Source organism: Nesoenas mayeri, assembly GCF_963082525.1.
Source record: "Nesoenas mayeri genome assembly, chromosome: 23".
Classification (NCBI taxonomy): domain Eukaryota; kingdom Metazoa; phylum Chordata; class Aves; order Columbiformes; family Columbidae; genus Nesoenas; species Nesoenas mayeri.
The window spans coordinates 2,109,020-2,124,082 of NC_137574.1; the positions used below are offsets into that span (position 1 = coordinate 2,109,020).

Sequence of the window (15,063 nt, forward strand, 5' to 3'; positions counted from 1 at the left end):
GTCGTTGTATGAAAAAAGCTTGGGAGCAGGTCTGGCTTTTATTTCTGTTGTCGTTGCTGGATGTATTTCAAGGGTTTTCCTGATGAAGCTTGAGAATGGAGTGAAGAGTTTGTGAACAAGCTGGAATTTAGTGGAATTACGGAGGAACTTGAACTTGCAAGTGGCACCAACACAAACGTGAAGCAATGAAATAAGAACTGCAGGTTGATTTTAGCATGTTACAAACTGGTGGTAAAAAAGGAAGGGTGGTAGCTTTGCTCACTGCTTATTACCCCTTTTAAAAATAGAAAAAGATTTAAAACAGCTTGCCCAGGAGTTGCATTTACACAATGCAGCCACCTGAAGCCCAGAAAGGCTTCATTCTTCTTCTATCCTTAAGAGGGTGCTCATTTTTTCATGGGTGCTGAGCATCTTTTGGAAATGCCCTTAATTCTAAGTCTAAACTTTAATAAACAAACCCTGAGCTTCCAGTTTGTGAAACCAAAACATGCCGGCAAAACCACGTTTACTAAGAGGATTTTATTTACACAACACAACGCAAAGATTGTTCCATAAAAAGTTGGCTCCCCTAACAACACACAATAGACTTGCCTGATTTGTACAGTGCAATTCAGTAACAGCTCTGAAATATTTACACAACACTTTTTCAAGGTGGAGGTTAAGGCAGACTCAGGGCACAGTGAGGAACGCTTGGTGCAGTTTTGTGGACTGGCAGCGCAGCTCACGCCATTCACTGGAAATGCAGGTTGGAATCACTCCTACAAGCCCAGCAACTGCTTGCAGCTTAAAGAAAGAGCTAAAAGATACACAGGAGCTCAATACACAAGCCAGCAGGTAAGAAAAATGTTTGGCTAAGGTGAGAGATGGAACAGGCATAAAAAATCTTCCATTTGATAGAAGTCAAGTGTGGATCCTGGAAGGACAATGTGTTTTCATCCTAGTGCGGGCAAACAGCTGTGGCAGGAAGGTGACAAGTGTAATACAAAACGTGTGCCCAGGAGGACAATGGTATTCAGAGACATCCACCTTCTACTGAAAGACAAGAGGAGTGAGGTACGAGCTGCTCCTTGTGCCTTCAGAAAACTTCCCTTAACTCAAAAAGCGAACAGGCTGAGGTTCCTGAAGACTTTCAAACGCATGCACTCAAAATGCACAATCCATACCATGTTTGTTCACAGCAAGTTATCACAACTTATCATTGTACAGCTTCTTCATCTTTGGTATTTATAAATAAAAATGCCAGTCCCTTTTAGCAAAGGGTAATAATGCAGCTACTCAAAATAATTCATTCCTGATCCACAGCAGCTTTCGAGAATTTGGGGTTTTGGTTTTGTTTGTTGTTGGTTGGCTTTTTAATTTTAAGGCAATAACTGAGCTGTTAGAAATGTTTTAAAATGCTTTGATCTTAATACCTCTTGGTTTTTCCGATGGTTTATAAGGCAACATTTTCAAGTGGCTGGCAGAAACTGTGGGATGAGGAGATGGAGCAATTTGAGTCCATAAAAAATGTAAAGGAGCAGAGGTAATAGTACTGAGTTGGTAAAAAGCCTGATCCTATATAGCTCATTACATCAGTTAGCCCTTGGTCATCTGAGTAAGCCCTACTGACTACAGTGATTGGGTACGTCTAATTAAGGCTATTTTTGCATTTCAGCTCTGTAGGATCCAATTGGGATCTAAACAGCTCATGGCAAGTCATTAATAACTCCGGGACACACACAAAAACCCCAGGGGGTGGCCAGGGAAAGGATGTTAACGAATTATCACCCAGTTTTAGCTACGCAGGGCCCTGTCAGTCCCCCAGTCAGCCCTTCGTGCTGGCACTCGGTTCAAAGACATCCAGGTAAAAATCCCCTAAAAACACCTATTTAAAAAAGTTGCACTACAAATCCATTGGCTGTCATTTCTTAATCTAGAAAGTTCGGACTAAATCTAACTGAAAGCCTTCCTTTGGAACACTTGGTTTTAAACGGCTTTGCTTTGTCTGTGCTACATCGCGCTCAGCACCAATAGAAGTTTGCGAGAATCCAAGGCGGTTCAAATTGATCCACACTTTTAGAAACCTCATTAAACTGATATTCTTTAAAAATCTAATTGCAAATTCAAGACTGGGACCAGGCAGGCCCCAAGGTTAATGCCACCTGCCCCTGGAAGCGGGGAGTTAACTACAAACCAGGTTCAAAGGCGGGCTCGTGATCATAAAAAGGAATTGCCAAAAGCTCAAGGGAGGCAGAATCCTCCTTCCCAAAACGCAGGCGTGTGCGAGAGATGTCGAGGCGAGGAAAGGCACTTTGGGGCTCTCCTGGAGAGCATCCTGATCCTAACTGAATGTACTTCTAGAAAAGACACCAGGTTGATCATCAAATTGTGGACAAGGTGGGTTCCGCTGCCCCAAAAGTGGAAACCAGAGGGGCAAGGAGCTCTGTAGGAAACACCAGGAGGCCTCCAGCAGCGAGACCCGCGGAGGAATCCCATCCTGTTCTGCCCAAACCAGGAGCGATAAAAGCCACACATGGTTTTGTCTTCAAACAGCTGGAGATGCAGCAGATCTCAGAAGTGGCCAAAAGATGGCAGCAGCAGGAGCACCAGGGATCGGCTCAATGAATTTCCATCTCTGTTTTAATTCCAGGTGGGCTTGTGCGAGCAGCTGGAGTTTTTATCATCTCCATCCTTTCGTATGGCAACCGAAAACTGTTGGCTCGGGGTGGGAAGGGGCCTGTTCCTGCTGTCGCTGGCTAGAAAAGAAAGAGTCGCACGTGTTTTTTTGAATTTAGAAAAAATATTAGATGGCTTGAGGGTCTTAGTACCACAAGTGCGGTGCCCCGCAACTGGAGGCCATGGCGGCAGCGCGGAGAAATGCCATTAAAGAGGCTTTCCAAGTGGCGTTGTTAAAAACAGCACTACAAACTAAGCTTAAGGCAATCCAAGTCGTGTCCTACTAGATAGTTCACTGGAGAGTTGTCTGTCTAGAGCTTTAATTATTGCTTTGTTTCCTCTGTCCTGAAGTCCTCAGCCACCGGGAAACAGCAGAACGGGTGGGTTGAGTTTGTCATTTAATGCAGGACTGGGCATGGCATGCTTTGCGAGGCCAGGGGGAAGGTTTGCTCCCCTCTCCCGCTGGACTGCGGAACCCAGCAAAGAATTTAAACAGAAACTGAAACTCTGGCTCCTGAAGCAGCAAAACATGCTCGCGGCAGAGATGGCGCAAACATTTCGTGGAATTTTTCAATGGTGCAGAAAGAAAAAATCCTTGTGTGTAACAAACAGGGTCCTGAAGTCTCCAAGAATTGATAGCCCTCAAGTTTTCTTAAAAAAAGAAAGTTCTAGGTATAAACCCGAACTCCAGGAACGGAATTGCACGGCTCAGAAGCTGTCCCAGGTACAGGTGTGTTACTCCCTGTTACTTCCCTCCTTTCATATAGGATGGTATCGCTCCTCGGGCTGTCAGGCCTTCGAAACGCTTGTAGGTGTAATTGATAAAAACCCAGTCCTTGTTCTTGTAGTCGGTCTCCGGATGGTTGCCTGTGGCCACTGATAACAGAGAGAAAACAACATGATCCTTTGAAGTCCGCAAAGTTGGTTTTCTTACCAAACACTGAATGTGGAGTAGGGGAGGATCAGTGAATCATTTTGGTTGGAAGAGACTCTCAAGATCATTGAGTCCAACCCTAACCCAACTCTAGCACTAAACCATCCCTAAGAACCTCATCTATACGTATAGAAATAAAATGACTCTAAAGAAAGAAATAAATCTACACATTCACTTTTGTTCTTTAACCCCGTAGAGCAAATGTCTGAATATGATTTGCCATGTAAATACCAGGAGAGATTGACACTAAAACGTATCATCCCTGCTGTGCCACCCACTCGCTCCTCTGTACTAAGCGCAGACACGGTACCAGGCGGTACCGGCGGTGTCGGGCTCCCTCTGGGAGCTCTGCTGCCTCTTGGAGATGCTGCTCCTCAAAAAGCTCCGGCACTGTTCACAAGCCTGCATCCCACCTCCCCAAACCCGCATTCCAGCCTCACCCGCACCCCCGCACCACGACCCTGCCGAGCTGGGAACCTGGCCACAATAAAAACCTCGCATCCGCTCACATCTTTTATCTGATTAACAGGAAAGTTACACCATTCCATCGGAGAAGAGGAAGGATTGTTCACGTGCAGAATCAAAGCATTTACCTGTTGGTTTAAGGATATCAGATTCTGGGAATTCATCAAAGTTTGAGGTATCGTCAATGCTTTTAATTTCTATTGAAATTGCAGCAGGTCTCTCTCTGCCAAGAAGAGCAGTTTCAGCGTTAAGATCTCAAAGGCAGAAGCAAGCAGGATTCAGCCACTTGCCATTGCTTAACAGAATTGAAGACTGAAGGTACCTAAACCTCAGCAAGCTTCAGATAAGGAACAAAATACTCTCACCCACACCTCGATATGATAAATGCCAGTGAAGCTGCTCCTTTCTGGCTCTAACAGTCCACAGAGAAGAGCAGCTGCTGTTCTGCAAAGCATCTTACCTGATATGCTCCCAATCAACCCCTTCAAAGAATGGGTTACTCTTTATTTCCTCCACACCAGATGCACCAATTCTGTGCTCCCATTCACAGCAAAATCTGAGATGGAAGGAAGAATGAAAATGAAGGAAAAATGAAAATGAAAGCATTCCATCCAGAAATGGAACGGCTTTCTGAACTGGTACTACTACGGTTTCTTAACATATAAATGGAGAAGGGCAAGAACTCCCACCACAAAACCAACACACAGAATTATGCTCAGGAATGTCATGTCAAATGCTACAAATAAGATGTGGTATTCTTTCGCAACAGCATAACGCGCCCTTTCTATTCCAGGACCATGCAGAGCAGGACAACATATAAAGCCTGGAAAGCTAGACATTTATACTTCTGTCCTGAGAACAGAGAGGTGATTGAAAATACAAGAGCAAGAGGCAGCAGGCACTGACATACACCTGTATGCTCCAGTGCACACAGTGTCAAAAGCATTGCTATTGTAAGACATGCTGGCAAAAAGGTTTAAGTTACTTCCATGAGAAGCTCGCAGACAAAATAAAGAACACTTCTACTTTGCCAGCACTCAAACGGGAGCTCCTTTTAGCAGAGCTTGGTCAGGGAACCACCGAGACAAATGCGTTTGACGAGGGAGTTCAGCATTTGATGCATGTGCATAACAGTATGTAGCTGTCACAAGCATCACGGTTTTATCATGTGAAACAACCTATGAGAGGTACGTTGGACAGTCTGTAAGACAAGAAAATTAGGAGTATATTAGCTGGTAAACCGTATGGCTGGCACCTTAAAATAAGATCCTTTGCTTTATCAGATATCGGAACTTCTGGAGGAAATGTCAGAGTCTCCTTCCAATTCATTACTTTCTTATACGTTTCCTGAGGAGTCTCCGAACAGAACGGTGGATAACCTGCAAAGAAAGAAAAATACAGTCTTGTCTAATGCAACAGCAGTTCCTATAGTCACTGAAGTCTAAACCAACCTCACAAAGCAGGGAGTGGGTGCTTTGAGAACCCGCCCCCAAGCACGTAACCACAGCCCAGGCGCTTTCGTACCGATCAGCATCTCGTACATGATGACCCCGAGCGACCACCAGTCACAGAGCTTGTTGTATCCCGTCTGCATGAAAACTTCAGGCGCAATGTAATCCGGAGTACCCACGGTGGAGAAAGCCTGGAGTAAATACCACTAGTTACATATCTTTAGGGAAAACTGCCCGATATGGAAGTGGGAACTCATGCAGCTATGGTCACTTTGAGGGAGACACTAGATTGTCTCTGAACAACTCTGCTATAGGACTTTAACGTCTTTATATTAAACATAGAGACAAAATCAACGTGTTTGTGTGAAGGAGTCTTAAAATACTGTCAGAGAAATGGGGAAGGTACCACTGTCTATATACACCTGGGAGTGGGTCGTTAAGCCTTTGTTATATGAAAAGAGGCAAGAACCGTTAGTTTTAGCTGGAAGGCATCAGATTTCAATTATAAATAATTACAACAGTGCCGTCTCTGGCATGTATGTCACCAGCTGCTCAACACATGGATGAAGGACAAACTGCAATCATTCCTTGTTTTAAAAGAAAAAGCAGGAATGTTTTATTCCAGCATCATTCAGAACTCTGAAATGGATTCATGCCATTTCAATGTGTGCTACTCGAACGCAACAGCTCAGCAGCCGAGAACGTCCCCAAGCAGGTGACACACTCACCAACTGCCGTCTATTCCTCTTCCAAGTCTCTGCTTTCCTTTTGGAATTCATGTTCTGAAAAGCTAAAGGAGATTGGAATAAATGTGACTGAACGCTACTGGTCGCCCAGCAGACGTTTCACCCCAAAACCATGACCCTAAAGATCACATTTATGACATCAAGGTACGAGGGGCTCAGCTGTCCTGCTAAGAGGTGACAGTCCCCGGTGCTCATCGCTGGCCCATACGGCCAAAGTTTATCAAGCCTTTCATTAGTGATCCATCCTTCCAGGGTTTTTTAACTCCATGATCAGTGTTATTCCCCTTGAGAATATTACTGAATATTCCAAGAGACCGTGTGCTCACTTCTGAGCTCAAGAACACACGAGATACAGCCAGCACCCACCAAAACACAGGAGTTTTCATTCCAAGTCACGCTTCAAGATGCAATGATGTCGATTATTGGATCCCCCGGCAGCCTTGTAACCTCAGGCTGAAATGAGTTAAGTCACCAAGAGCGAGTGAGGCCAAGGAACTTACTGAAGTCGCTGGGAAGGCTTTGGTTCAAGTTTCTATAGAATTCTGTTCTGTGGGCTTTCTTCAGTCCAGTGCACAGACCAAAATCCGACAGTTTCACATGGCCCTAGAAACAAAAACACAAGCACAGTATGAGATATCGTAGCAAATACACTTTCCTCCTTTTTCCCCTCTCTTGATTTTGTGTAATAAATAGATGCTCTCTCCTTGCATTCCTTGTTTCGCCTCAGGCTGGATGTGGACACAGAATCAAGCTATTCATATTCTTATCCCTTCGCAGGGAAGGGAAATGTCTCCAGAGGGAGCTGTAGCCCCTGAATTGCGCATTGTAGGTAAAAATAAACCATTTAAATTCACAGATTGGATCTGTCCTAGTGCACAACATGACCACACCGACTACAGGCAATTTTTAGATGTATATCAAACTACATATCCTTTTCAAAGACCTAAAATTATCTACATTTAGATGTAGACATGTTGAATTACATTAGTAATTCCAACAGTGCATTAATAGCTGGCAACTGGTGACGTGTAATAACGTACTGTCGGCAAACGCTTTCCAAACAAGCAAAACTTTAAATAAGCTTTAAATAAGCGAGCGGGTGAGCTGGCCAGCCTGCAGGAACACGGCCCCATCCCGAGAGACAACAGCTCTCGCTAATGGGACAGCGACGTCCTTCACATCCGACACGATCATCAGCCCCATAGCTGGTGAGTGTCACAGATGCGAGACCAAAAGGAAACAGCTTTGACCAAGAGGGGAGAACTGAAACTGTGTTTGAAATTGCAGCTGGAATAACCAAAAATAGCTTCAACAACTGTCAGAAGAGAGCTCATAAGTGAGACATGAATAGAGCTGGAGGAGAAGACTTTCCTGGCTTGGGTTTTTGGTTTGATTTGGTTTGTCTTTTTGGTGTTGGTTGGCCCTCAAAAGCGAAAAGGAACAGGGCTAAGAAAGAAATAGGATCATCTTTCTCAACACTAATTCAGATCAATATCAGAAATCCCAAGACCTCTTTACCACGCCGCAGCTGGTGCTTAGTCCCTACCTTGCTATCCAGAAGAAGGTTGTCTGGTTTTATGTCCCGATGGATAAAACCCAGCTGATGAATGGAATCGATGGCCAGCACGGTCTCAGCTATGTAGAACTGCGTCTCTTCTTCCGTCAGAGTGTCTTTCTTCATCAACAGCGTCATCATATCACCTAGAAACCCCCCCAGCGAATAGCAAAGGTAAATACGCAAACTCCACTCCCGCTCATTTTGAAGACGCTTGCAAAGAAAATAATTAACCTATTTAAAACCTCAGGAAACTGAAATTGATTTCATATAAAGTAACAGAGTTTCCCAGCACCTCTGTGACCAACTCTCCTATTTCCCCTTGTATCGCTTGTACTGTAGTTGCTTTCAACCGGGACAGGTAAATAGCATAGAGATGCAATATGTACACATATAGAAGCATCCCTTAAACCAGAATCAGCTCTGGACTGCCGCTCCTGCCTAAACATCTGAATCACACATTAAAATAGGTACTTTCAGCTCCAGAGCTGTTACACTAAGCAGATTGCACGCGTGCACTGTCATCGCGGAAAGCATTCTTGTGGTTTCATTAGTCACATTTATTACAGGCTTTCAGTATAACTTTCTTCTTAAGCGAATTGCAGCCACGTTATCATTCAAGGACAAACATCATCATCATCACGCTCTGCAAAAAAGGACCTTCAAAGATCCTCTTGCCGCCAGCCAGCTAAAAGCAAAAGGTTAGCAAACCCAAAAGCTGGTTCTGATCTATAGATACATTTCATTCGAAATTAAGATAGAAATCCCCAAAGAGGAGGAAATGGATGGATGGATTTTGGGAGGTTACCTCCGGGCAGGAACTCCATGATCAGGTAGAGGTTCAGCTTGTCCTGAAAGCTGTAGAACATCTTCACCACCCACAAGCTGTCTGCCTCCACCAGAATGTCCCGCTCCGCTCGGATGTGGCCAACCTGGGGGTACACGTGTGCATCCCGTTACATACAACTCTCTGGTTTATAACGTGCCTTTTTCTTCCACAGGCAATTCAAGTATTATATTGAAAAGCATCAAATAGTGAAAAGAGCGGTCAGACACGCCATCAAAACTTCAATAGTTACACTCCTCGATATTTGGGGGTAATAAAATGGCATCGTATACAATTCAAAAGGCATTAGAGATCGTTTGAAACCCTGTTCTAAGCATTGAGTTCCATACAACAGCCTGTAGCTCCTCCTGTGACCCTCCTGACATGAAAACTGGATACTCCTCAAACTTCTGCATTGCTACAAGGAATGTTTTCATTAAAAAAGGACTTGAAAGATCCCGCTAGAAGGTCCTTATAAATTCCCATGAGATTTTTCTGACCTATTTCCTCTATTAAAAAGCACCACCCCATGATTTTTTAGCCAGTAAACCTGGTCCACAGATGCCTGTTACTCTCTACACGTCACAATTACCTCCCAAGTCACGTAAACCACGGACAGGAGCAGCATCGCTACTCGAGGTGACTATTCACCTGCTCTTTCTCAAGCATGTCGGCTTTACGTAGTATTTTCATGGCATAAACGTGCCCCGTATCTTTCTTCTGGACAAGCCGCACCTGGGAAGTGCAAAAACCTGAGTGAAATAACAGCACTATCACTGCAACTCTTGGCAAATTCGGGTGTCAAGCCCTTGGCTTCCCTGTAATGAAACCACACCAGATTATAAAGGTAAAAAACGTGACAGAGTGCATGGTAATGGTAAGCAAGTTCTGCGTATTTGTGTTTCTTTAAAGCACGTCATGTTTTTAAAGCAGCATTTATTAGCTATAAGGATGGATGCACATGATTGTTAAGCTAAACATCAATTTGCAGTTGTTAGAACATGTATCTTTCACTTGTATAAACTACGCAAGTCTTTAACAGATACCAATGCTATGTGAGAATCCGTTTAATGGTCTTTCTGAACTCACCTCTCCAAATGCTCCTCTGCCGATCACTTTTAAAGACTCGAAGTCTTCCAACCCGAGCCTTGTTCTCTTTAGGCGAAGAAACTCTGTCTCCTTCTGTGCATGTGCTGACCTCCTGATTCTCTTCTAGGCAAAAAACCCCAAAAACACAGTGAGAATTCCACAGGCGGGCTCCAGAGATACCAGCAATTCCAAGCAAAGACCCCAATTGATAACATAAAATCACCTGTATTTAACCATTAAGATAATTTTCCCCATATTCATTACCTCTTCATCTTTTAAGCCTTCTTCTTCCATCATTTGTTCCAGCTTCTTCTGTCTACAGCAGAGACAAATTGGAAAATAAAGGTTGAATCATTAACGTTGTTTCTTAATCAAATACCCACATCCAACACCTTGGAAAGGAAGATGTGATGGCCGCATGTAACAACTATAAATGATATACATGAGTTTTAAATATTTCAACCAGGGGCATCAAATGGGAAGAGGCACCAGCACACAGGCCAGAGAAACACTTGCAAACCTTGGCTTTCTCCGTTTGAATCGTACCTCAATCCTCCCAAGCACATCCCACAGTTAATTTCTACTTAATTGTATAATCAAATAGATGCTTTTATTACAGCTTGGTAACGCTCCTGTCACTTTTGCATTTGCAGACATGTTTCAGTTTGTTTCGGAAGGAGCTCACACAGCTCCACCCTGAAATCCCACAGGATGCAGAAGCCTCTGGATCCAGGTCCCCATCTCAGGAGTTCAGGTACGCGCTCAACCAAAATGCTCTATTTTCGCTTTGGCTCCGAAAAACTAAATGCAGTGAACAGGTATTTTTGGCTCACAGCCCGTTTGGAAAGGAAGCGAGAAAGGTTGGGGTTTTACCTCATCTCTCGTTCTTCATGCTGAGCGATGAGGTTGCTGTAGAAGTTCTCTAACGTCACCTTGGTCATCGTAACTCGCTCCTTGGTGTGATTACTCATGGACGAGCACGGTGTCGGGCCTGTCATCGCCATGGCTGCGAGGAAAGCCAAAGGGAGGAAACATTTAACACCACAAACAACCTTTAAACGAGAGCTGAAATCAATTAAGCGATGCTGAATGGCAGCGGTAAGATTTTCACAACCAACGCGAACAGCCCGGTTGTCTAAGGAGGGAAAAGTCTTGCAAAATAAAAGGTACAAGTCAAACTTCCTGTTTTGAACATTTTTGATCTGAAAACAAGAGGGAAGGAAACTTGAGAAACACGATGCCTCAAAAACCACAATTTCAGGCAGTACCGCGTTTATTTCTCCCGGTGTGTATTTTATCTTTCATAAACGTTACAAATTCAGAAACATCACACTGAGGCATCTCATGCAGAAGTTCCTTTTCCTTTGATCCTTACAGCAATAACCCCACCAGTCACTTGCTGTCCGCTGGGGAACTTATCAAAATCCTGAAAGCCGGCCCATAACACCAATTGAGGAAGGAGAACAGAAAAAAGGCATTTAGTTGCTTTTAAGCGCTCTTGCTTTCACTGGGCGCTTTCACACAGAAATCTGGCAAAATCCAGAGGGCCTTTGAACTAATCGTAGTTTAAAAAAACCTCTAGTGTAAGTATCCTACATCCACATATGGGATTATATCTCAGAATATACCACTTTCAACCGGCAGCACGGCTTCAGGGCGCGTTTGACAACCCAGCTCTGCATTGTAAAACGCATTCAAACGCCAAGATTTTAAGCGTAAAACAGTCTAGTTCTGCTCGCAACGCAACGCGCAGCCAGGTAGCCAAGTTTTGCAACGATTACTAGAAATTGCAGACAAGCAGAGGTCAGACACACGCTTCCCGTTTCTACAACGCTGGCAACATTTTACGAGTTATTCTTTTCTGTTTACTTTTCGCAGATCATTCCAAGGCATCATTCTTGTGCCTTCGCAAATCGCACCTTTTGCAGACACCGACTATTTTGTTCGCTGCATTTGCAGGTGCGTTCAGAGAAAAGACAACAAGGTGGGAGCCGCTGAGACCCTCCGGCTGTGTTTCTTTTTTGAGATGGAAAAATGTCTTTACAAAGGAGCAGCTCCGAGTGACACCACGCGAGTGGCGGGGTCACATCTCCCCGAGGAGATGGCGGGTACATCCCTGAGCGCTCTCACAGGTGGGTGCGAAACCTGCCCGCGGTTTTTATTTCCTAGAGAACAAATACGGAATTTATCTGCTAGAAGCAGGTTACACAGGGGTGCAAAAAAAGGGAAGAAAAGCTAAAGTACCGGGCTGGAAGGCAGTGCCAAAGCACCTGTTGGTGTTGGGGTGCCCTTCCCACGGGGACCGGCGCTCAGAGCCCCCCGCCCCGGCGGTGGGACGGAACGGGCAGGATGCTCCTGGCACCGGGGCTCCCCTGTGCTGGCCGGGGGCTCCGCGGCCCTTGGTGCGGCCCCACCCGCCGCACTGGCGGAGGCGCCCGGCAGCATCACCCGGAGCGAACAAAAGGGGCCCAAGCCCCCCAGCCGAGGGGGAGGAGATGGCCCCGCCGCCGCCTCCCCCGGGGCAGGGGGGACCCCGGCCCGCCCCAGCCACACTGGACCGAGGGGCCCCTGCTCTCCGCCCCCCCGGGAGCGGCAGAGGGCCCCGCGGGGAGGGGATGCGGAGCACCGGGCGGGGGGACACGGCGATCGCCATGGCAATGAGGCGGGGGCGGCTTACCGGAGCCCCCCGGGAGGGGGGCGGCGAGGAGCTGAACGCGACGGCGAGGTCCCAGCGCCACCGAACCAAGCGAAGCAGCTGCCGAGAGGCGGGACGGAGCTGGCGGGTGGGGGACCGGGAGCGGGGTCACTACAGCCCCCGCACCGCCACCGCCCCCCGCACCAACCGCGACCCGGACCGGACAAGCACCCCCGGGACCGCTAGCGCAGCGCGCATGCGCCACCATCCTCCCGGCCCCGCCCCTACCGTGGGCGGGGCTGCTAAACCCCGCCCCTCCCGCCCGCATGCGCGGGGTGCTGGCTCGGGGCGCAGTGCATGCGCAGTGCGCCGGGAGTGCCTGAGGCGTCGAAGGCGGGCGGCGGTAACTTGCGCACAGTTTATTTCAATTCTGTCTTTTTTCCCCTGTTGGGCCAAGCTGGGGTTACCGGCGCTTCAAGCCGTGGGGTGGCACGCTGCCCGCAGTGACCGGCAGGCCTGGGGAGCCCTATCTTGGCTCCTTCACCGCACACACCTCACCTCAGCGCCCGGCCGCTGTGAGGGAGAGGTTGCTTTTTCCCCATCCCCACACAGGTTACACGCGTTGGGTCGGTCAGTGGTGACTGCAGGAGTGAGTTGTACCCAGGGACAGGTGACATGACACCAATAGTCACCTCAGGCTCCCAGGGCTCAGGAGGCATCCCTCAGTCCACACAGAAGCCATGTCTGCAAGGACAGACGGACAGAGCATGCTGAGGGGGGACGGCAATTTCCCAGAGGTTTGAGCTTTTCATAGTTGGATACGCTGGGTTTCACCCGTAGCTCTGAAGGACGGAGGTTTGGGGAGGAAGGGCTGAGCGTCCCAGCTCAGCAAACTGTGCTGGGCACCATAACCCGTGTGCGTCTTGGCCAACTTCTGCTCTTCAGGAGCATCTGGAACCGTCTGTTTCAGTAACTTTGATTGGCCTTGGGAATCTAACAAGGAGCTCTGAGGAACGACACAATGAATGAAATGTAGTTCTCTGCCCATCCCAAATGTGTGCAGATACTAGCAAAGGAAGATTTTGCTTCATTTTATTTACAGAGGGTGAAAAAGGTGTTTATTATTAACAACATCGAGGAGTTTTGGGGGTTTATCACCAAGAAATACTTTCTGCAGATTCAGTTGAGGTCTGTCAGCATCAAAGAGATTTCAGGATTTAAAACGTGTACAGTCCCCCACATGATGGAAATATTGATGTATGTGTAACACACACGACACAGATTTTATTTCTGAAAGACTGATTTTTGCAATTAAAATGAACCTTGCTTTGCTTACACAAGAGCTGGTGAGTTTGATATTAAAGGTGAATAGCAAAATCACATGCTGCCTCTTTCAGGAAACACAGACGGCCTTGGGAAACTGGTTTTCTGCTGAGAAAAGTGCACTGTGGGAGCTCTTGGAGAGGATCTCGCATCAACAAGGAAAAGGTAGGAAGTCTTGGGAAAAAAAGGGGCTCAGGTGGGGACCCTGGAAGCTGATTCTCATCTCTTCCACCAGCAGAACAAGGTGAACGTCTCAGGTTTTGGTTGGGAGGGGTGGGGATCGCTGCCAATTTCTACCTCTGTGGCCTGGCAGAGGTTTGCCACCCTGAAGGAAAACCTGAGAGTCAAGGGACTTAAACCATTCTGTGTGCAGGAGAAGCAGGAAGAAAACAAACAGGAAAATCGTTACTACTGCAGAACGGGGCAGAACTGCAAGCAGGCATGAAACAGAAGAGAATCTGTTTAATGGGTCCCTATTTAACATCTAGGAGTAACTAGTGCAACAAATGGACATTTCTTTTGCGGTTCAGCTTTGCTTTACAACATCACATGGCTAAAGCAACGGACGGACTGAGCTGGATTGCGGCTACTGGGAAAAGTCCTGTGCCTCGGTGCTGGGATTCCTCTCGCTGCCCAGCTCTTTGATTTGAAGGAGGTCAAAAAGGTCTTGTGGGCTCCAGTTACCCTTTGGCGTCTTCACATCCTGCAGCAAACACAGCTGCTTTAGCAGGGGGAAGCCCGGCTTTTTCTCCGTCAATTCCAGCAGCTGCTTCATCAAGCTTGAAGTCTCGTCTCTGCTGATGCTGTTGTAGAGAGTGGAGGGATCTGGGCCCTTCTGCGCATCCCACATGGCATTTGAAAGCGAAATATCCCGGCTGCTGGCGGTGTGCACGCTGCCCAGGGCGTTGTGGAGCCACATCAGGCGCTTCAGCCCTTGGAATGCTCTCGCTTTGTCGTGCATGAACTGGTGCTCTGTCACGGCTCGTTTACTGCAGCGGGAAGAGGGAGCGAGTTAGGAAACATGCACGGCCGGATCTAAACTATTTCAAACATGGCTGATTTGCCTTCGTCAAGCTGAGATGCTTCTCTAAGCTGAGGAAGGAGTGTTGCTGGTGTCCAGACACGATGTGGAGGGCAGCCCCAGCTCTTGCAGAGATTTGGGCTTTCCTAAATTTGGGTTCTTTTCAGAGGTTTAAATTCCCTTTTCATAACCTTAGTGTTCTAGGATTTGTGGGTTTGGTTCATTCCTTCCAGAGCTGTATGTCAGGGGTAATTTAACTGAAATCAGCTGTGTGCATGTAATGAAAACAAAGCTTTATTTTCTTCAGAAATACCAAAAAATTTTGAGCCAAATGTTGACTGGGGAGGGCAGGCCAGTTCTGGG

General features: G+C 46.8%; 1 protein-coding gene and 1 long non-coding RNA gene across 2 annotated transcripts; one reads left to right on the forward strand and one right to left on the reverse strand.

The window, feature by feature from the left end:
- Positions 1–330: 330 nt before the first annotated feature.
- Positions 331–12,626, reverse strand: STK38 (serine/threonine kinase 38). The gene is made up of 14 exons (XM_080358120.1): positions 12,399–12,626; positions 10,595–10,727; positions 9,986–10,037; positions 9,722–9,844; positions 9,284–9,367; positions 8,615–8,738; positions 7,798–7,952; positions 6,752–6,854; positions 6,234–6,295; positions 5,579–5,696; positions 5,310–5,433; positions 4,515–4,610; positions 4,183–4,277; positions 331–3,531 (listed from the first exon to the last, which is right to left on the reverse strand). The coding sequence occupies exons 1-14, from the start codon at positions 12,622–12,624 to the stop codon at positions 3,401–3,403; spliced, it is 1,626 nt and encodes a 541-aa protein (XP_080214246.1). The 5' UTR covers positions 12,625–12,626; the 3' UTR covers positions 331–3,400.
- On the forward strand, positions 9,421–11,848 carry LOC308048813. The gene is made up of 3 exons (XR_013923184.1): positions 9,421–9,479; positions 10,375–10,475; positions 11,681–11,848. It is a non-coding gene; the product is annotated as an uncharacterized lncRNA (long non-coding RNA).
- Positions 12,627–15,063: the final 2,437 nt, after the last annotated feature.

What these genes read in the sequence shown, in the direction of transcription:
- STK38 (XM_080358120.1), bottom strand. Translation starts at nt 12,624, where the DNA reads ATGGTGGCGCATGCGCGCTGCGCTAGCGGTCCCGGGGGTGCTTGTCCG. An exon ending in AAGCCTTCCCAGCGACTTCA is followed by an intron (nt 6,296 to 6,751) that starts GTAAGTTCCTTG and finishes AATCTCCTTTAG; the next exon opens with CTTTTCAGAACATGAATTCC. An exon ending in TGATATCCTTAAACCAACAG is followed by an intron (nt 3,532 to 4,182) that starts GTAAATGCTTTG and finishes CTCTGTTATCAG; the next exon opens with TGGCCACAGGCAACCATCCG.